General features: G+C 54.2%; 2 protein-coding genes across 2 annotated transcripts; both read left to right on the top strand.

The window, feature by feature from the left end:
* Positions 1-1,675: 1,675 nt before the first annotated feature.
* Positions 1,676-19,563, top strand: IUM83_05240 (Pleiotropic drug resistance protein; the record flags this gene model as incomplete). The annotated part of the gene is made up of 2 exons (XM_067929367.1): positions 1,676-2,555; positions 19,328-19,563. 2 exons carry the CDS (start codon positions 1,676-1,678, stop codon positions 19,561-19,563), a joined length of 1,116 nt encoding a protein of 371 aa, XP_067794707.1.
* Positions 19,564-20,020: 457 nt separating this feature from the next.
* IUM83_05241 (uncharacterized protein) lies at positions 20,021-21,711 on the top strand (the record flags this gene model as incomplete). The annotated part of the gene is made up of 7 exons (XM_067929368.1): positions 20,021-20,123; positions 20,230-20,261; positions 20,328-20,401; positions 20,460-20,513; positions 20,591-20,642; positions 20,701-20,880; positions 20,965-21,711. The coding sequence occupies 7 exons, from the start codon at positions 20,021-20,023 to the stop codon at positions 21,709-21,711; spliced, it is 1,242 nt and encodes a 413-aa protein (XP_067794678.1).
* Between the last annotated feature and the right edge of the window lie 532 nt (positions 21,712-22,243).

Here is a 22,243-nt window from a genome sequence, read left to right on the forward strand (position 1 = left end):
GCTCAAGCAAAATGTATTAGTCACGAGCAATCTGTCTGTGCCGTCGAAGCACACCGTACACAGAGAAAGCTTACACTTAATGCGTTGAGCGCCAGTCTCAAAGGCAATTCCTAGTTCACATTTAAAACCAATTTCAAACCAGTTAGTACATCCGTCCATGTTCAGTTCCCTCCCTTAGCGTACGTACAGGTTTGACTGCCGCTCTTTAGCACTGGCGCGGGCCTTGGTGCACTTCTTCGCCGCTCCGCCCTTCTGGCCATCACCCCCTCAGGCGTCGGCGCGGTCGGCGTCTGCGCGCTGGCCGTAACAGCGCAGACCCTGCTGTACTTCTTCGCCGCGCCGCCCTTCAGGCCATCACCCCCTCCAGCGCCGGCGCGATCGGCGTCTGCGCGGTGGTCGTGTGCGTGGTGGGTGCCCTGCCCGGTCCGCTGGTGCTGCTGGATTCTGTCAAAATGCATTTTGTATAAATGTGTGTTGTGCAAATGTGTTTTTTGTGTTTTGAGTACGTGGATATGTGTTGTTATCCGGAAGTCCAAACTTCAGATAGTTGACATATCAGAGTGACGCGCGAGGGACGGGGTGGGGACGAGGTGGGGACCGCGTCTCTCTAAAACTTCCGATAATGCGAATTATCGCCTTTGTCAGCATGGCGTTCCACACAGCAATAGTGGCATGAATAGCACGAAGGCATTTTTCTTTTGCCGTGCCTCCAGTAGCTTTAGCACTATTTCTTAGCTTCGCTTTTTAGTGGCCCCATGACACCAGCACTAAGCGGTTGGCACAACGCTGGCTGTTCGGTGGCACACCCGGATATGCGTCATGCTGACCTCCCACACCTCGGCGCTGCTCGCTCTCTCTCCCCCCGCATGCTCCAGATGCCCCCACCACGTCCCCAAGACGGAGGCGCTTCAGCTGGTCCGTGCTCTAGTCCTACACGGGAACTTGGTGGCTCATGAGCATGGCCTTCCTGGACCCGGGGAACCTCGAGGCGGACCTGCAGAGCGGCGCCTACACGCGCTACCAGCTGCTCTACTTGGTTCTAGTCAGCACGTCCTTGGGAGGGTGCTGGCCGCCCGCCTGGGGGCCACCACCGGCCGCCACTTGGCCCAGTTGTGCCGCTCCGTACCCTGTAGCCGTCACGTGCTCGACGCGCTTCATTGCTCAACTGACCTCAAATTACTGTGTCGGCAAAGGAGTTTAGCTTCACACCACTCATTATCTTTAACTTTCTGATTGGCTCTAAAATAATTCATTTAAGCATTTCATTGGATAAAAATGGGGTTAGATTTTGTATGGGGATCGAATGGGGATCTGTCTCACCCGGATTTTAGTGTCGCCCGGATTTATCCGTCGTTGTCTGTACTTCCCGTATGTTGTACCGTACTACATAAGGGGTGTATACCCTAATTCACTTCTCGTTGCAGCATCTATGCTATGTTGGACCTCCAACATAAGAGAGATTTAAACTTGGATTTTGTATGGGATGACTGTCCTTGTCACATTATACTGAAATCTAGTCAATATTTTGCGTGTAAAATGGACGGATGCACAGGCTTAGGTTTACCCTCTGTGGGGTTCGGTTGCAGTGGGCAGAGAAAGGTTCCACTCACCCATCAAGGACGAGTGGCTCATAGCCATCAGCTCCTCATTCTGCAAAACGACGGCAAGAAGCAAGATGGTCGCCCCGACCGGCAAGACTCCCCGACACCAGCTTTCTGAACGAGAACGCCAGCTATGCTTAGAATCACTGCTCGGAGACCGCTGTCAGCGGCGTATGCGTCGGGCGAAGCGTAAAGAGAGCGAAGCGGACGCGAAGAGTACAAAAAAGTCGACCAGAAAGAAGGCCATGAAGCTCACGACTGCGGCCATGGAGAGAGCGGAGTCCAAGATCGGTGCGGTTCCGTCGGATGGAGGTCGTGTGGAGCCAGCAGAGGCCAAAGCGGCTACGTGCGAGGCAGCGACGGGGGCCAAGGAGACGGCGGCGGAGGCAAAGGAGGTGGTATCGGAGGTGGTAGGGAGGGACGGGAGGTTTGGAAGGCTGGACGCCCCCATTTCGCGCGTGGTGGAGGAGGTAGTGTCTGACATCGTCACTTTCGTCGACACTTCCGCAGAGATGGTTGCATCGTCGCTTGGCTCGCGTTTGACTTCGACATCTCGTGACAAACCTTCTTCGACCAGCTCTCGCAAGCGGCGTCGTGCAGTACTTCAAGATGACAGTGCGGGCGAAGATGAAACAAGTTCTGGTGGGAGAGATGACTCTGTGCGGAGCCTGGAGCTGCCTGTGAAGTGCATTATTGATGGCGACGCTAATCTAATGACTACTGGTGCTGAGCAATGCACGGAACTAAACTCGGATGAGGACCCATCACTTCCAGATGAGCCCGAATCCGAAGATGATGATGAAGGCGATGAATGGGTGGAGGACTGGAATATCGGTGTTCTTACGGATGAGGACTCAGAGGAAGAGCCGGCGGAGATTCCGGACTCTGCGTGTTTGACGTCAGCGAGGAACAAGAAGACGATGGCGATGATGAGGACACACGGATGGGAGTATGGTACGTTATGATGACAATATCCAACATAATTGGATCTCTAATTGATGCGCATACAACATACGAACAACATAGTCTAACTGATTGTGTTTTTCTATCGATCCAGCCAAGTTTGGCCCGGACCCAACGAATGCCGCCTTGTACGATGGGCTGTACGGACCCAGTGATACCGTCATGTCCGTGGCGGATGACCCATTGGCACTTCTGTTTTACTTCATGCCCCCGAAGTTGTGGACGCAGATCGCGGTGGAGAGCAATCACTACCATACGCAGTCAATATCGTTTGGGGGCGCTCTATCCGATCTCAGCAGCGGCGGTCGGGACAAGAAGTTGAAGATCTTGGTGATATTCGCCGGCGCTTGGCTGCGGTTGCAGATATTGAGGCGTGGGATGTGTTGCGTGCTATGTCTTTATTAATTTCGCGAATGTTGGTGTAGTGGGTCTAACTTGACTCACTACTTTGGCTTACACGTCGCGCTACGTGTATGAGGAAGCGTAAGTACTGAGTAATAACTTAGGTTAATTATACTTGAATACACAAATATAATTTAACTTTAGATAAGACTCCAAGTAGGTAGTTTAAGGTAAAATGAGAACTGTATTGTTTGTAAATTGATCTTCCTCCTAAATCTGCGAAAAACTGTTTATCATCTATGAAAGGGGTTGACAGCGGCTGTGTAACGGGGTTACACGTACAAGTGGCTGCAAGCCACTTGTGAATTTAACAGATAGGTTATCTGTTAAACGTTTTGGATACTTCCTCACATTGGTGTAAGACACACCGATGGATACATTGAAGTGGACCACCACAGTGGGTGGTCCACACATACCTAAAGATCCTATTGGTAGAAAGCAGCATCTTTCTACCAATCAGAGTCGTGCATATTAGCGGGGCTCTGACAGCCAGCCGCTGTCAACCCTTTCATAGATGATAAACAGTTTTTAGCAGATTTTAGAGGAAGATCAATTTACAAGCAATACAGTTCTCATTTTACCTTAAACTAGCTACTTGGAGTCTTGTCTAAGTTAACTTATATTTGTGTATTCAAATATAATTAACCTAAGTAATTACTAAGTACTTACGCTTCCTCATACACGTTGCGCAACGTGTAAGCTAAAGTAGTGAGTCAAGTTAGACCCACTACACCTGGTAGCACTTTGTAGTCCGTCCAACAACCGACTGCTTGACGTTCGTACGCGGTGTACGAACGCGGAGCCACATGAGCACGGGGGTGCCCATATAGAGCTCCAACACGCCTGCAACGCATGTTGCACGCGCTGACTGCCCCAACTGTCTGACCCAGAGTGGGAAGCCCTCCAACGACTGTCAACAGTCATTGGAGAAGCGGCGATAGCTACAATGCTGCGTACGCTATCGCCGACGGAGCAACATGGTGTTGCTCTGGGGTTCATCATGAAGGAGCAGCGTGATGCTGCTTCTCAGTGGCGGCGTCGTCAGGGACGACACCGCGCGCTCAATCATTGAAATTGAGCGTAAGCAATTACGTGGGAAGAGAGGGGATCCTCTCCTCCGGTGGCTTGTCGAGCTCGACACAGCCATAGCGGCTCGACGCATCATCGACCCGCTGTCGAAGGTCGCGTTCGCCATGTCCTGCCTTGGCGGACGCGCAGGAGTAGGGCGTATGGACGCCGACTCTCCGATCCTACGTGCTTCAGCACGTACGAAGTGTTCAAAGAGGAGCTCAAACAAGCGTTTGAGCCCCCGCAAACGAGTTCCGGTCGAGGGCGGAGTTCCTCGACCTTCAGCAGGGTAAGCATGACGTCCATGCTTACGCGCAGCGCGCACGATATTTGGTATCAAATATCGTGACTAACCGATTGACGAGGCGACCAAGGTCGTCACGTTCATGAAGGGGCTTAGAGATGGGCCTGTGAAGACCTATCTCTTCCGAGAGTAGCACTCTCGAAGCTGCGATCACCCTTGCCATGCAAGAAGAGTTTAGCCTGCGGCAGCCTAAACTGCATGTGAACGTGCCGAGGCCGCAACCGCGCCCGGTAGCGAGGCCGGGAGGTCCGGAACCAATGGACCTCTCGAACGCAACAACTGCTGGTTACCAGCAGCAGGGAGGTAACGTGCGATGCTTCCGTTGCGGAAGGATCGGTCACTTTGCACGGGAGTGCACAGCTCCCATGCCCCCTGGAAGTGGCCGTCGTGGCGATGTTAAGCATCGCCGCGGACCAACAAAAAACGCGTACATCCAGTAGGCGCGGGGCGCCCTACTGGTAATGCAGTCACGCGTGCCGACATCGGGCACGCGACACTGAGGACTGCAGCCCCCAGTGAGACCAGCCCTCACTGCAAGAAACAAGATGACAGGCCGAACCTAGTCATCTTGAAGGTTTACTCGAAGAGAGCGAGTGACTCTCTTCGAGCTTTGGTAGATTCAGGCGCGTCGAACAACTTTGTTTGACTACGAAGCCTGTCGAGACTTGACTTCGAGGAAGTAAATGTACCTCGAAGTCTTCTGGAGGTACGACTGGCAACAGGTGCCATCGTGAAGACCGAGAAGCGCGTCGTGAACGTGCGCTTCTCGTACAAACAACGAGTGTTTGTCGAACACTTTATCGTCCTGGACCTGGACGATAAGTTCGACGTAGTAATGGGCATGCCGTGGCTTGCACGGCATGATCCGGTGATAGACTGGAAGAAGCGCACGCTCGTGCGCTTCGGACGCGACAGCGGAACAGAGAGCGATGGCCCTGTTACCGCAGCGCGCGCACCAGCAGGTGCGCGCGGCTCACCAGTCGAGACAGCGCTTTATGCTGCTGTCCCGGAGTGCCCAAGAAGTGCGCGAGGGCGCGCACAAGTGAACCCACGTCGGCAATGCTGCCGACGTCGGAAGAAAAAAGATGTGTTGGTTCCGGGAACCAACACCCACGTTCAAGCGTGTAGGGACAGTCCCTGACCCGAAGCGGTCAGGTCGACGACGACGCGTCGGCTCCGGGAGCCGACGCACCCTCGGTCATGAGGGGCTCCGCCAATGAATGGCGTCGAGGTGACGAAGGCGTGTCAACTCCGGGAGTTGACGCTGCAAACAATGCGGGCGGTTGCAAACGTACCGCACTGACGCAATTTGCATGCTGTCGTGCAGCCGGGCTGCACGACGAAGCGCCATGCGGTCAAGCCGGGCTTGATACCGCGCGCCCGCGGACAGGGTCCGCCGGCGAACAACTGTCCACGGCCGGGCCTGGACCAGAAGAACAACTGTGCGGAGCCGGGCTCCGCACAACAAGAAGACGGCGCAAGCGGGGAACGCTGCGCAAGTCTCGGTCCGGGACCGAGACGCAACAAGAACAGTCTGCTGGGCAGACTGAGGTGGTGACGCCGGACGTCGAGACGCTAAGCGTCTTGACGCGCACCGATACTGGATTCCAGTATCGCGAAATGGGACTCGCTAATCCTCTGACGACGGCGTCGGAGTTGACTTCGCTTCCAGCCATGAGTTGGAAGCGCTTCACACGCGACTTGCACGATGGACGCATCGAGCAGGTCTGTGTTCTTACGAACAGCGAAAGAACGGAAAGCGAGAGCGAAGGGCTGAGGCAGCTCTTCATGGGAAGTACCACTGAGAGTGAAGACACTCTCAGTGCGAAGACGAAGCGAGAGCGCTTCGAGGAACAAGGTTGGGACTCGCTGAAGTCGAGTCTCTATTACGAATTGTTGAGGGAGTACAAAGACGTACTCCCGGAAGAGATTCCTGCGGAGCTTCCGCAGGATAAGGGCATTCAGCATGAGATTGATCTCGTGCCGGGCACGAAGTACTGTGTCACGCGGCAGTGGCCACTGCCGCGAGAGCAAGTAAAAGCAATCGACGACTTCTTTGAAAGTCGTCGCAAAGCAGGACAAGTGCGGGAATCAAAGTCCCCGCACAGTGCTCCGACGTTCTGTGTCAAAAAGCCACAGGGCGGATGGCGCATCGTTCATGCCTACAACAAGCTGAACGATGCGACGGTACCGGCGCAGACGCCGATACCGCGAAAAGATGTCATCATCGATTCGATGGCCGGGAGCACCGTTTACAGTGCTCTCGACTTGCGAGATGGATTTTATCAAATCCTAATGCGTGAGAGTGATATCCCTCTCACGGCAGTGAGGACGCCAAGCGGCATGCTCTGGGAATGGCTAGTAATGCCACAGGGGCTTAAGAACGCCCCTGCGACTTTCAACAGGTGCGTGACGCACTTGTTGCGCTCGGTGCGCGACTTCGCACCGAGCTACTTCGATGATGTATTCATCCACAGCCGGGCTGTGGACGGGAAGACCGACGTAGAGATGCACAGGGTGCATCTCGGGAAGCTACTTGAGCTTATGAGAACACATAAGCTCTACGCGAACCTGAAGAAGTGTATCTTCGGGGCGAGCGAGATACCCGTCCTCGGGTGTCTCGTAGGGAAGAATGGTGTTCGCCCTGACCCGGAAAAGGTCAGAGTGATAAATGAATGGCCAACGCCTTCAAGTGTCAAGGAACTGAGGCAGTTCCTTGGCTTGGCTTGGCCACGTACTTGTGCAAGTACGTGGAGGATTACGCGGGCAAGATCCGCCCGCTGTCACAACTTCTTAAGAAGGAAGCTGTGTGGAATTGGACACCAGATTGCCAAAAGGCATTCGATGCAGTCAAGCGGGGCTTGACTGAGGCACCGATCTTGGCAGTAGCCGACCAAGATCGTCCATTTCACGTCGTATGTGACGCATCCGACTTTGCAATCGGATGCGCGTTGATGAAGCACGATCACGAGGGCCGTGATCGTGTCGTCTACCAATCGCGTCAGCTGAAGCCAGCTGAGCGCAACTATCCGGTGCATGACAAGGAACTCCTTGCCATGAAGTATGCACTCGCAAAGTTCCGAGTGTATTTGCTTGGGAGTAGACCATTTGTGGTCTACACCGACCATGCATCACTGCGCACCGCAGTGAAGTCGCCACACATATCACAAAGAATGGCGAGATGGCTCTCATTCTTTGCGGAGTATAACTTCCGGGTCGAATACAAACCCGGAAGATTGAATGTAATTGGCCGACGCGTTATCACGTCGGCCGGACTATGCAGAAGCTGTTGACGTCAATGCCATTGACGCCATGCGATCGAGCAAACCCACATCATCTCTGTTGGATGATGTGAAGGCCGCGTACGCGCACGACGCGGACGCGAAACTCTTGCTGGCCTATAGCACAGCGCCTTCTGACAAGTCCCGTCAGAAGCTGCCCAAGCACCTTCGAGCGCGTGCACACCGCTTTCGTGTGCACGACGGACTACTGCTTTACAATGCAGTCGACGACAACGCGGATCGCGTTGTCGTGTCAAATGACCATGACCTGCGACTCAGGATCATGTACGAGTATCACGATGCCCCGACTGCGGGACATCTCGGACGTGAGAAGACTTACGTCCTTCTCACGCGCGACTTCTACTGGCACCACCAGTATAAGTGGGTGCGCAAGTACATCCGTGCTTGCGAGGTATGCCAACGCGTAAAGCCTGCGCCATTCGCGCAGGCTCCACTGCAATCACTAGCGACTCCGTCGGAGTGTTGGAAGTCCATGTCTTTGGACTTCATCTTTGGTCTTCCCCGGACAGCGGAGGGAATACCGGTGTTGTGGTCTTCGTCGACCGCTTCAGCAAGATGGTACATCTTGCTGCGGTGCCGGCAGAAGCGACCGCGAAGCAGACGGCCCGTCTGCTCGTCGACATGGTGTTCAAACACCATGGCATGCCGTCCGACATCGTGTCGGACAGAGACCCGCGCTTCACAGCGCACCTGTGGCAAGAAGTGTTTACACTTCTTGGGAGCCAGCTTTCCATGTCGACTGCGGATCACCCGCAGACGGACGGTCAAACCGAGCGCGTGAATCGCGTGCTCGTCGATATGTTGAAGAGCTACGCTCACTCGTTCCAATACTGGAGCGAGTGCTTATCGATGGCAGAGTTTGCCATCAATAACTCAGTGCATGCCTCGACCGGGCATACACCGTTCTACGTGAGTGCCATGCGGCATCCACGTCTACCGAGTTTACTCGGAGTGATGGCTCCCACTTTAAGTGGGGGAGGATCTACGACTGCAATACAGCAGCCGCAGAAAACCGCTGACATTTGCAGTGTCAGCTGCAACAATGGACAAACCACATGAGTCTGCGCAGGGCGCAGACTCCCCCAACAACAAGGCCAACGACCACGGGTCTGCGCAGGGCGCAGACACCGCAAAGAACCACGCAGAGGCCGGGCCTCTAGCGGAGAGCGAGCTGAATGACTTCAGCTCGGATGCAATCAGTTTCATCACCAAAAGACAAGCCGTGATTCGGTTTGTCCAAGACACAATAGCAGCTTCTGTTGATCAACAGAAGCTGAACGCAGACAATGCGGGCAGAGGCAACACAAATGAATTTAAAGTTGGTTCATTAGTTTTGTTAGCTACACAAAACCTGCCTAGACATGCAGTTTCGGATTTCGGAGCAAGCAAGCTTGCTCCGCGCTTCATCGGGCCGTTCACTGTGTTGACACGGCACGGCAACGCATACACGCTAGACTTACCGTCTAGCATGCGCCTCCATCCGACCTTTTACGTCGGACGGCTGAAGCCATACCGGCAGCACGAGCCATCTAGCTCGGCTGACCCGAAGCCTCGGCAGGAGCCGAGGCAGAAGCGGAGGACTTGGCCTCGGCGACGAGCAGCCTCTCCTCCAGCGCGCGGACGCGCTGGAGCAACCCCTTGATCTCGGTCCCCAGCTCGACCTGGGTATTCGAGGCGGTCTGCGAGACCGCCGCGACTTGGGCCTTCTGGTTCGCCAGCTCCTGTTTCAGGGCGGCGAACTCAGCGCCCTGCAGACGCTCCACGACGGTCACCCGGTCGTGGAGAGGCGCATACTGATCAGCCCGGGGCTGATCATACCCGGGGCGTGTTCCCACCCCCGCCACCGCCGATCCGTGACGCCCGCGGCTCAACCCGCTGGATTGTTGAGCGGATTGTTGACCATAGTATCCCGAAAACGAACCCTCAAGGGGCTCGTTTCGTATTCGTTGGAGAGGATTTCCTCCCCATCGAGGTACATGGGAGCCACGGAACGTCTTGCTGGAGGACGTTCCGGAAATGGTGAGGCCGTACGAGGAGCAGTACGCGCTGGCGCAGCGGAAGTAACACGAACGCTGCGATCATCGCCAGCGCCCGAACCCTCACGTGCTAAGAACTTAGCACGGAGCTCTTTGAGACTCTCGGGCACACGGAACGACGTGTACCCGTTCAGGTCGCGGTCGCTCAAGCGGACCGCGCCTGGGAAGCACTTCGTGCACTGAAAGCCCTCGGGCACAGCGCACGGCACATTCGCCTCCTCCGCGGCAACATTGAGTTGCTCTAACTTTCCACGCTTCGATTACTACTCGAAGCGATCACGCGCTTGCTTAATCCGATCACGGTAAGCACTCGGCCTCTTGTTGAAGTTATCAACAAAGGCGTTCCAGCTTTGACAAAGTGCCTGCCATTCGGGCACTTTGCTGCGAGAAGAGGTCTTCTTGCTTTGAAACCATAGAAGCTCATGAAAGAGTCCGATGTAGTAATCGCGCCTTTGATGCGTTTCCGCATCAAAGTGCAGCTCGGCAGCCACAGCGTCATCTTTGATGGCGCTGCATACGTACAACGGCACCTCATTCGGAGGTACCGAGTTCCCAAACCGGTCCACGATCTCGGACGCGGACGGCATCCATGGATCGCGCGCTGCAGGCGCAGCGCGCGGAGAGCCTTGAGCTTTAACATCACGCGCTGCAGCAGCAGCGCGCGGAGTACTGAGAGCCCCAGCGGAAGCGAGTGGGGTATCACTCTCAGTACGCGAACGCTTCGAACTCGAAGCGTCCGATTCGTCCCCTTCACGCGGGCGAACGTTCTTGGCGTGAGGGTCGAGCGATTCGCTCGACACCGATTCTTTACGCTTTGAGGGCGAGTCCTCCTCGCCCTCCATGTCTTCATCGTCGTCGTAGAAGTCGACGACGTCGCCATACTTCGCCTTCTGACGCTCGAAGTAGTCGTCGATGGAGAGATGACTCCCCACCGACTTCGAGGTCTTCTTCTGTGGGGCGCTCATCGTTGAATGAGCGCGGGTTTCTTCTCCAAACGCGGAGAATTGACGAATGGTCAATTCCGAAGATTGACGTGCGGAGACCCCGCGCGTCTAACCTTAAGGGGGGATGGTGTAACGGGGTTACAGATCTCGGACCGGTATGGGAACTCGGTACCTCCGAATGAGGTGCCGTTATACGTATGCAGCGTCATCAAGGATGACGCTGTGGCTGCTGAGCTGCCGCTGAGCTGCGTGGAAAGTTGGAGCAACTTCATGTTGCTGCGGAGGAGGCGAATGTGCCGTGCGCTGTGCCCGAGGGCTTTCAGTGCACGAAGTGCTTCCCAGGCGCGGTCCGCTTGAGCGACCGCGACCTGAACGGGTACACGTCGTTCCGTGTGCCCGAGAGTCTCAAAGAGCTCCGTGCTAAGTTCTTAGCACGTGAGGGTTCGGGCGCTGGCGATGATCGCAGCGTTCGTGTTACTTCCGCTGCGCCAGCGCGTACTGCTCCTCGTACGGCCTCACCATTTCCGGAACGTCCTCCAGCAAGACGTTCCGTGGCTCCCATGTACCTCGATGGGGAGGAAATCCTCTCCAACGAATACGAAACGAGCCCCTTGAGGGTTCGTTTTCGGGATACTATGGTCAACAATCCGCTCAACAATCCAGCGGGTTGAGCCGCGGGCGTCACGGATCGGCGGTGGCGGGGGTGGGAACACGCCCGGGTATGATCAGCCCGGGCTGATCAGTATGCGCCTCTCCACGACCGGGTGACCGTCGTGGAGCGTCTGTAGGCGCTGAGTTCGCCGCCCTGAAACAGGAGCTGGCGAACCAGAAGGCCCAAGTCGCGGCGGTCTCGCAGACCGCCTCGAATACCCAGGTCGAGCTGGGGACCGAGATCAGGGTTGCTCCAGCGCGTCCGCGCGCTGGAGGAGAGGCTGCTCGTCGCCGAGGCCAAGTCCTCCGCTTCTGCCTCGGCTCCTGCCGAGGCTTCGGGTCAGCCGAGCTAGATGGCTCGTGCTGCCGGTATGGCTTCAGCCGTCCGACGTAAAAGGTCGGATGGAGGCGCATGCTAGACGGTAAGTCTAGCGTGTATGCGTTGCCGTGCCGTGTCAACACAGTGAACGGCCCGATGAAGCGCGGAGCAAGCTTGCTTGCTCCGAAATCCGAAACTGCATGTCTAGGCAGGTTTTGTGTAGCTAACAAAACTAATGAACCAACTTTAAATTCATTTGTGTTGCCTCTGCCCGCATTGTCTGCGTTCAGCTTCTGTTGATCAACAGAAGCTGCTATTGTGTCTTGGACAAACCGAATCACGGCTTGTCTTTTGGTGATGAAACTGATTGCATCCGAGCTGAAGTCATTCAGCTCGCTCTCCGCTAGAGGCCCGGCCTCTGCGTGGTTTCTTGCGGTGTCTGCGCCCTGCGCAGACCCGTGGTCGTTGGCCTTGTTGTTAGGGGAGTTCGCGCCCTGCGCAGACCTCATGTGGTTTGTCCATTGTTGCAGCTGACACTGCAAGTGTCAGCGGTTTTCTGCGGCTGCTGTATTGCAGTCGTAGATCCTCCCCCACTTAAAGTGGGAGCCATCACTCCGAGTAAACTCGGTAGACGTGGATGCCGCATGGCACTCACGTAGAACGGTGTATGCCCGGTCGAGGCATGCACTGAGTTATTGATGGCAAACTCTGCCATCGATAAGCACTCGCTCCAGTATTGGAACGAGTGAGCGTAGCTCTTCAACATATCGACGAGCACGCGATTCACGCGCTCGGTTTGACCGTCCGTCTGCGGGTGATCCGCAGTCGACATGGAAAGCTGGCTCCCAAGAAGTGTAAACACTTCTTGCCACAGGTGCGCTGTGAAGCGCGGGTCTCTGTCCGACACGATGTCGGACGGCATGCCATGGTGTTTGAACACCATGTCGACGAGCAGACGGGCCGTCTGCTTCGCGGTCGCTTCTGCCGGCACCGCAGCAAGATGTACCATCTTGCTGAAGCGGTCGACGAAGACCACAACACCGGTATTCCCTCCGCTGTCCGGGGGAAGACCAAAGATGAAGTCCAAAGACATGGACTTCCAACACTCCGACGGAGTCGCTAGTGATTGCAGTGGAGCCTGCGCGAATGGCGCAGGCTTTACGCGTTGGCATACCTCGCAAGCACGGATGTACTTGCGCACCCACTTATACTGGTGGTGCCAGTAGAAGTCGCGCGTGAGAAGGACGTAAGTCTTCTCACGTCCGAGATGTCCCGCAGTCGGGGCATCGTGATACTCGTACATGATCCTGAGTCGCAGGTCATGGTCATTTGGCACGACAACGCGATCCGCGTTGTCGTCGACTGCATTGTAAAGCAGTAGTCCGTCGTGCACACGAAAGCGGTGTGCACGCGCTCGAAGGTGCTTGGGCAGCTTCTGACGGGACTTGTCAGAAGGCGCTGTGCTATAGGCCAGCAAGAGTTTCGCGTCCGCGTCGTGCGCGTACGCGGCCTTCACATCATCCAACAGAGATGATGTGGGTTTGCTCGATCGCATGGCGTCAATGGCATTGACGTCAACAGCTTCTGCATAGTCCGGCCGACGTGATAACGCGTCGGCCACTACATTCAATCTTCCGGGTTTGTATTCGACCCGGAAGTTATACTCCGCAAAGAATGAGAGCCATCTCGCCATTCTTTGTGATATGTGTGGCGACTTCACTGCGGTGTGCAGTGATGCATGGTCGGTGTAGACCACAAATGGTCTACTCCCAAGCAAATACACTCGGAACTTTGCGAGTGCATACTTCATGGCAAGGAGTTCCTTGTCATGCACCGGATAGTTGCGCTCAGCTGGCTTCAGCTGACGCGATTGGTAGTAGACGACACGATCACGGCCCTCGTGATCGTGCTTCATCAACGCGCATCCGATTGCAAAGTCGGATGCGTCACATACGACGTGAAATGGACGATCTTGGTCGGCTACTGCCAAGATCGGTGCCTCAGTCAAGCCCCGCTTGACTGCATCGAATGCCTTTTGGCAATCTGGTGTCCAATTCCACACAGCTTCCTTCTTAAGAAGTTGTGACAGCGGGCGGATCTTGCCCGCGTAATCCTCCACGTACTTGCACAAGTACGTGGCCAAGCCAAGGAACTGCCTCAGTTCCTTGACACTTGAAGGCGTTGGCCATTCATTTATCACTCTGACCTTTTCCGGGTCAGGGCGAACACCATTCTTCCCTACGAGACACCCGAGGACGGGTATCTCGCTCGCCCCGAAGATACACTTCTTCAGGTTCGCGTAGAGCTTATGTGTTCTCATAAGCTCAAGTAGCTTCCCGAGATGCACCCTGTGCATCTCTACGTCGGTCTTCCCGTCCACAGCCCGGCTGTGGATGAATACATCATCGAAGTAGCTCGGTGCGAAGTCGCGCACCGAGCGCAACAAGTGCGTCACGCACCTGTTGAAAGTCGCAGGGGCGTTCTTAAGCCCCTGTGGCATTACTAGCCATTCCCAGAGCATGCCGCTTGGCGTCCTCACTGCCGTGAGAGGGATATCACTCTCACGCATTAGGATTTGATAAAATCCATCTCGCAAGTCGAGAGCACTGTAAACGGTGCTCCCGGCCATCGAATCGATGATGACATCTTTTCGCGGTATCGGCGTCTGCGCCGGTACCGTCGCATCGTTCAGCTTGTTGTAGGCATGAACGATGCGCCATCCGCCCTGTGGCTTTTTGACACAGAACGTCGGAGCACTGTGCGGGGACTTTGATTCCCGCACTTGTCCTGCTTTGCGACGACTTTCAAAGAAGTCGTCGATTGCTTTTACTTGCTCTCGCGGCAGTGGCCACTGCCGCGTGACACAGTACTTCGTGCCCGGCACGAGATCAATCTCATGCTGAATGCCCTTATCCTGCGGAAGCTCCGCAGGAATCTCTTCCGGGAGTACGTCTTTGTACTCCCTCAACAATTCGTAATAGAGACTCGACTTCAGCGAGTCCCAACCTTGTTCCTCGAAGCGCTCTCGCTTCGTCTTCGCACTGAGAGTGTCTTCACTCTCAGTGGTACTTCCCATGAAGAGCTGCCTCAGCCCTTCGCTCTCGCTTTCCGTTCTTTCGCTGTTCGTAAGAACACAGACCTGCTCGATGCGTCCATCGTGCAAGTCGCGTGTGAAGCGCTTCCAACTCATGGCTGGAAGCGAAGTCAACTCCGACGCCGTCGTCAGAGGATTAGCGAGTCCCATTTCGCGATACTGGAATCCAGTATCGGTGCGCGTCAAGACGCTTAGCGTCTTGACGTCCGGCGTCACCACCTCAGTCTGCCCAGCAGACTGTTCTTGTTGCGTCTCGGTCCCGGACCGAGACTTGCGCAGCGTTCCCCGCTTACGCCGTCTTCTTGTTGTGCGGAGCCCGGCTCCGCACAGTTGTTCTTCTGGTCCAGGCCCGGCCGTGGACAGTTGTTCGCCGGCGGACCCTGTCCGCGGGCGCGCGGTATCAAGCCCGGCTTGACCGCATGGCGCTTCGTCGTGCAGCCCGGCTGCACGACAGCATGCAAATTGCGTCAGTGCGGTACGTTTGCAACCGCCCGCACTGTTTGCAGCGTCAACTCCCGGAGTTGACACGCCTTCGTCACCTCGACGCCATTCATTGGCGGAGCCCCTCATGACCGAGGGTGCGTCGGCTCCCGGAGCCGACGCGTCGTCGTCGACCTGACCGCTTCGGGTCAGGGACTGTCCCTTACACGCTTGAACGTGGGTGTTGGTTCCCGGAACCAACACATCTTTTTCTTCCGACGTCGGCAGCATTGCCGACGTGGGTCTCACTTGTGCGCGCCCTCGCGCACTTCTTGGGCACTCCGGGACAGCAGCATAAAGCGCTGTCTCGACTGGTGAGCCGCGCGCACCTGCTGGTGCGCGCGCTGCGGTAACAGGGCCATCGCTCTCTGTTCCGCTGTCGCGTCCGAAGCGCACGAGCGTGCGCTTCTTCCAGTCTATCACCGGATCATGCCGTGCAAGCCACGGCATGCCCATTACTACGTCGAACTTATCGTCCAGGTCCAGGACGATAAAGTGTTCGACAAACACTCGTTGTTTGTACGAGAAGCGCACGTTCACGACGCGCTTCTCGGTCTTCACGATGGCACCTGTTGCCAGTCGTACCTCCAGAAGACTTCGAGGTACATTTACTTCCTCGAAGTCAAGTCTCGACAGGCTTCGTAGTCAAACAAAGTTGTTCGACGCGCCTGAATCTATCAAAGCTCGAAGAGAGTCACTCGCTCTCTTCGAGTAAACCTTCAAGATGACTAGGTTCGGCCTGTCATCTTGTTTCTTGCAGTGAGGGCTGGTCTCACTGGGGGCTGCAGTCCTCAGTGTCGCGTGCCCGATGTCGGCACGCGTGACTGCATTACCAGTAGGGCGCCCCGCGCCTACTGGATGTACGCGTTTTTTGTTGGTCCGCGGCGATGCTTAACATCGCCACGACGGCCACTTCCAGGGGGCATGGGAGCTGTGCACTCCCGTGCAAAGTGACCGATCCTTCCGCAACGGAAGCATCGCACGTTGCCTCCCTGCTGCTGGTAACCAGCAGTTGTTGCGTTCGAGAGGTCCATTGGTTCCGGACCTCCCGGCCTCGCTACCGGGCGCGGTTGCGGCCTCGGCACGTTCACATGCAGTTTAGGCTGCCGCAGGCTAAACTCTTCTTGCATGGCAAGGGTGATCGCAGCTTCGAGAGTGCTCGGGTACTCTCGGAAGAGATAGGTCTTCACGGGCCCATCTCTAAGTCCCTTCATGAACGTGACGACCTTGGTCGCCTCGTCAATCGGGTTAGTCACGATATTTGATACCAAATATCGTGCGCGCTGCGCGTAAGCATGGACGTCATGCTTACCCTGCTGAAGATCGAGGAACTCCGCCCTCGACCGGAACTCGTTTTGCGGGGGCTCAAACGCTTGTTTGAGCTCCTCTTTGAACACTTCGTACGTGCTGAAGCACGTAGGATCGGAGAGTCGGCGTCCATACGCCCTACTCCTTGCGCGTCCGCCAAGGCAGGACATGGCGAACGCGACCTTCGACAGCGGGTCGATGATGCGTCGAGCCGCTATGGCTGTGTCGAGCTCGACAAGCCACCGGAGGAGAGGATCCCCCTCTCTTCCCACGTAATTGCTTACGCTCAATTTCAATGATTGAGCGCGCGGTGTCGTCCCTGACGACGCCGTCACTGAGGAAGCAGCATCACGCTGCTCCTTCATGATGAACCCCAGAGCAACACCATGTTGCTCCGTCGGCGATAGCGTACGCAGCATTGTAGCTATCGCCGCTTCTCCAATGACTGTTGACAGTCGTTGGAGGGCTTCCCACTCTGGGTCAGACAGGTGGGGGCAGTCAGCGCGTGCAACATGCGTTGCAGGCGTGTTGGAGCTCTCCATGGGCACCTCCGTGCTCATGTGGTTCTCGGCTCCGCGTTCGTACACCGCGTACGAACGTCAAGCAGTCGGTTGTTGGACGGACTACAAAGTGCTACCAGGTGTAGTGGGTCTAACTTGACTCACTACTTTAGCTTACACGTTGCGCAACGTGTATGAGGAAGCGTAAGTACTTAGTAATTACTTAGGTTAATTATATTTGAATACACAAATATAAGTTAACTTAGACAAGACTCCAAGTAGCTAGTTTAAGGTAAAATGAGAACTGTATTGCTTGTAAATTGATCTTCCTCCTAAATCTGCTAAAAACTGTTTATCATCTATGAAAGGGGTTGACAGCGGCTGGCTGTCAGAGCCCCGCTAATATGCATGTCTCTGATTGGTAGAAAGATGATGCTTTCTACCAATAGGATCTTTGGGTAGGTGTGGACCACTCATTGTGGTGGCCCACTTCAATGTATCCATTGGTGTGTCTTACACCAAGGTGAGGAAGTATCTAAAACTTTTAACAGATATCCTATCTGTTAAATTCACAAGTGGCTTGTAGCCACTTGTACGTGTAACCCCGTTACAGTTGGCACCAATTCGGAAAGGAATCGCTGCACATTGGTCAACAAAGCATGTCGGTGCGATGGCTAAAAACCGCTTCAATTTATTTTTGGGGAAAAACCGCTTTTTTCACGTGATGGGTTACCTGCACTTTTCGAACAACAAGTCCCCGCGAGCTTCCGTCGATCGAGCCTGGATAATTAGGTGTGTGGTCGACGTGCTTCAGCGCACATTTGCCCGTGGTTATCAAACGCCTCCGGTCATCAGTTTCGATGAAGCTACGCTTCCGTCTCGCTCCAGGTACAACCCGATGCGTCAATTCAACAAGGACAAGCCGCATAAGTGGGGGACCAAGATTTTCGTCGCTGCGTGTGCCAAGACTGCTTATTGCTTGAGGTTGGTGCTGCAACTAGTGTGGCTAGCCTCGGCTAGCCACACTTTATTTTGGTCTAAGTACTTATGTTGGTAGAAGACAACATAACTGTGGTGGGTAAATTGTGATGTTCAACATAGTGCTAACATTTATGCTATCTCCTACTGTGTCGATAGGATTGAAGTCTACTGTGGTGCTAAAACACATCTACGGACGCCAGTTCCAAAGGATAACAACACTGGAGAAGCGGCTGTTCTCAGGAATATGCTGGCATTGTGCCCACCATCACCGTCATCGCCCTGGCGGTTGGTGGCCACAGACCGCTTCTATGCGTCGGTCAGGCTAGCTCTGGAGCTGCTGCATCGCCGCATCTATGTAACTGGTACAATTCAATCCGACCGAGCGGGCTACGCAAAAAAATGTTGTCACGTCCAAGTCGTTCAAGACGGTGAACAAAAAGAAGGAAATGGACCCCCACAAGGCACTATCAAGTTAGCCCAGAAAAAGCATTTCCCCCGGATTACAGCTGCCATGTGGATGGACAGGAACCCCGTTCACTTACTATCGAGTGGAGGCAGTCGAGCGATGGGCGCATGCAGTACGTACAAATTCGAACCGGAACGGGAAATTGGCTAACTTTTTTTTGTGTCAATGATAGCACGACGTATTACTGGAGAGCAACAAACGGTGCCTGCACCGGAGTTGGTTCTGGATTATCATCGTTGGATGGGTGGCGTTGACATCCACGACCAACTCCGGATGCAGCGGTACAGCGTGCAGCTATGCTACAAGACTAAGAAGTACTACAAGGCGTTGTTTCTAGGACTACTGAATATGGCTTTGGTAAACGCGTTCATTGTGCATCGGCACTACCGCAAAGTGAATAACAAAAGCCCACCAAAGCATTTCGCTTTCTTTGAGACGCTGATGGAGCAGCTGCTTGCAATTGACTCTTCGGAGACGTACGCAGCGATTGAGGTAAGTGCTAAGTTGGTATATCCTACATAATCAACTATGGGATGAAGTTTGAGCTAACATAACACTTCCTTATGTGGGCTATATTCGAACAGGCTGCCACTCGAGCCCAGGACAGAACAGCATCCCCAAGCCGACGGGATAGTTACCAGGCGTCGCCTGCAAGGGGATCGGAAGGTGGCCATCGTCTGGAGGAAAATCCCGATACAGTTGAAGGCGAACAAGGTGTCAAGCGTCGTCAGCGATCGTGCAAGGTCTGCGCGCTGTTCAAGGTCAAACCACGCAAATTTACGAAGTACTTTTGCCCAGAATGCTCTAATGGCAACAAGCGGTATGTTACGCTATATTGAGTTTTACCAATATCGGAAAATGCCTACAGAACTAACGCACTTTATCTAGAAAATATCTGTGCAATGTAGCGCGCGAAGGTAGGGAGAAGACGTGCTTCAGTATCTGGCACAACGACTGGAGTAACGGAATGGATATTCCTCGGCTGTTGCTGGAGGACCACAAGCTGCGCAACCGTCCACCTCCATCTCACCCGGGGAAGAAGCGTCGGCGTCGCGATTCCGCAGGCGGTGCTAGTGCTGGTGAGGCTGATGCGCGCAGTTGTGAAGGTGGCGATGAGGACGAAGCGAATGAGGACGAAGAATGAGGCGATGAGACGACGAACATGACCGTTCTTTACATTGGTAGTGATGCAGGAATACATGGTAATCAATTGAAACGATTTCTTTCCTTCCGACAATTGGTCAAAACAAATCTAGTCACTGTCGCTGGACGTGTGCAACAATAAAAAAATGGGCTACCAATAAAAAGGGCATACATTATGTTCTCCTAGCCTACATAAGTGGTATGTCGGCTCATATTCTATGACATACGACTGATGTATGTTGGATATGTCCTGACCATGTCTACCAGCCCTATCGTATGTCCACACCAAACCCCAGCGTACTTAAGTGACGTGACATACAATTCTCTATACAATAATATATGGGACGGGGTAAAAATTTACCCTCGTGAATAGGTCCGGGAAGTAAGGGGTTAAATAATACCATACACACGCAGTCTCGATGCCTTTTTCCGACACTTCACTTTAGTGACACCTCGAGATGGCTAACAAGTCCACGATGGCGCACGCGGTCGCTACCGCGCGCGGGGACACGCTCTTGACGCAGCAGTGCGACCTACTAGCGCCGGAGAACGAGTACCTGGGTAGGCGCTGCGCCTGGCACCTGCTCCACACACACCGCTGTGTTACGGCGAGGAAGCCTCTTGCCGCGCAGAAAATGACTATTTTCCATGTTGTGACCAATTCCAGACCCCAACCCAGACCTGCACTCGCTCTTCCAGGTACAGACCAGTACGTGATCGTTAAAAATTAAAATTAAAATTTAATCGTTGGTGCATGAATTGCAGGAATACAACCGCATGTTCTTCGAAGGGCGCCTGGCAGGGTGCGAAGTCAAGTGGAGCAAGCGCATGACGCTCTGGTATGCGGCCCAATGTTGGGTCAGATTTGTATTATTACTTATTTATATTGTGTTGCAGTGCTGGACTGTGCAGTTTTCAGCCTCGAAGCGGATTCTGCTCCATTCGGTTGAGGTACTTGTGCCCCACAATTTGAGCTTTGATCGCGTTGCATAACGGAAGGTATGCATGCCCGCTATTTTGTTTTTTAGTGAACCGCTGCTAAAGCTTCGGCCTCGTAGTGATATGGTTAATACTCTGCTGGTACGTTAGTGGTGACAGCTTCGTAGTGTTGTTTTGCTGATAGACTTTGCTCGAGTAGCACGAGATGATCCACGCATACGTTTTCGTTGCGACACCGGTGCGCGACCACGAAGACCACGGACCGTTGTTCCAGGCGCACATGAATCGGATAAACCAGGCGGCAAACACTCAAATTACCGTCTTCCACACTTTCCACGACGAAGTGGACTCGTATCGTCAGCACGTGTGGCAATGCAATGTGAGTGTAATGATTTGGAGATTCTGTAGGTTGTGTGGCTGTTATCGTTACATTTGACGTTTCTTACGCGTGTTGGTGACGAAGGGCCCTTGCCGCCGCACTCCACCGTACTTTGGCCTCGTCAAACGCGCGATGAATCGGGCGCCTGGTCCGACTGATCGCTGGTGGGCTGACCACGAACAGAGTTGTGGCGGGAGCTACACCAAAGTCAAAGAGCCTGCTGAGTTCACAGCCAAACAAGCTAAGAAGAAGCAGCGGGAACTGGCACGCGAGCAGAAGCAAGAGAAGAAGAAGAAGGCGAAGACAGCACCAAGCGTGAATCAGTTCTTCCCAATGATCGAAGAGGATGTTGGCGCTGGTGAACCGAAAAAAACAGCTCGTGACACGAAACCTCCGCGTGTAGGTAAAAAGACTCCGTCCAGAATTGATGATGATAACGATAGACACAAGAAGAGGAAGACAGAAGCGGGAAACGATAGCAGTAGCAACGCAGTTTGGCCAATGCTTGGCTTCCCATCCGCTGCCCCTGTCGTTTTCGCTGCCGATGGAGAAGAGGACGGGTATTTCCTCGTGGGTGATATCCAAGCGCTCTTTCAAACGCAGCCGACCAAGCCATTCACCCTCCTTACTGGAAGTAGAAATCAGCAAGAACCGTCTCGAGTGTTGCGAGGACCAAGTACTGGAGATAGTGCTACGGTAGTAGATCTAACTGTGTCCGGCAGCGACATTAGCGACAACGAACATTCGGAAAGCAGGGGCAGCTTTTCGCTTGCAACGGTGCCTCAAGCTACTTCAGAAACAGTAGATCCTAATATCATCGAGATTGATTAATTGTCAGGTTTGTGTTGCCGGAGTTGGCGTCAATGTAATGAGCGATGGCCAAAAGTAACTTAAAATGTTCGAGCGCTGCGATGTCTATTTCTTGCAGTTTCTTGGTGACTTTGTATCATATCAACCGAAAATCATAGTAATGTAAGTGGTAAGCCAGATACGGCACATCAATGAATTGCTCAACCATATCGGCGCCATGGGTGATAACCGCGACAGTAAGCGTCCTGTGCAACATGAAACTTTATGTAATTTGTTTCGGGTAAACCTCTCCGGTTAGTCCGAAGCCCGGGACACAATATGAAAGCCGTATAATGAGTCAACGCGGTCAGGAGTTGCCAAAAAGTGTTTTATTTTATTATGAATGGACCAGCATATTGATTTATTGTGTGTTCCTGCTCTCGGACAGGACCAGAAATTTCCTGGGTCCGGCTGTCTCGTAATCCACTTTTACGTTATAATGCACTGTATATGCCCTTGCTTGTTACTGTAGACGTAGTGTGCATGTAATCGCCATGAACAGAAGAACACAGCG

Source organism: Phytophthora cinnamomi (assembly GCF_018691715.1).
Source record: "Phytophthora cinnamomi strain GKB4 chromosome Unknown Contig23, whole genome shotgun sequence".
In the NCBI taxonomy this organism is placed as follows: Eukaryota; Oomycota; class Peronosporomycetes; order Peronosporales; family Peronosporaceae; genus Phytophthora; species Phytophthora cinnamomi.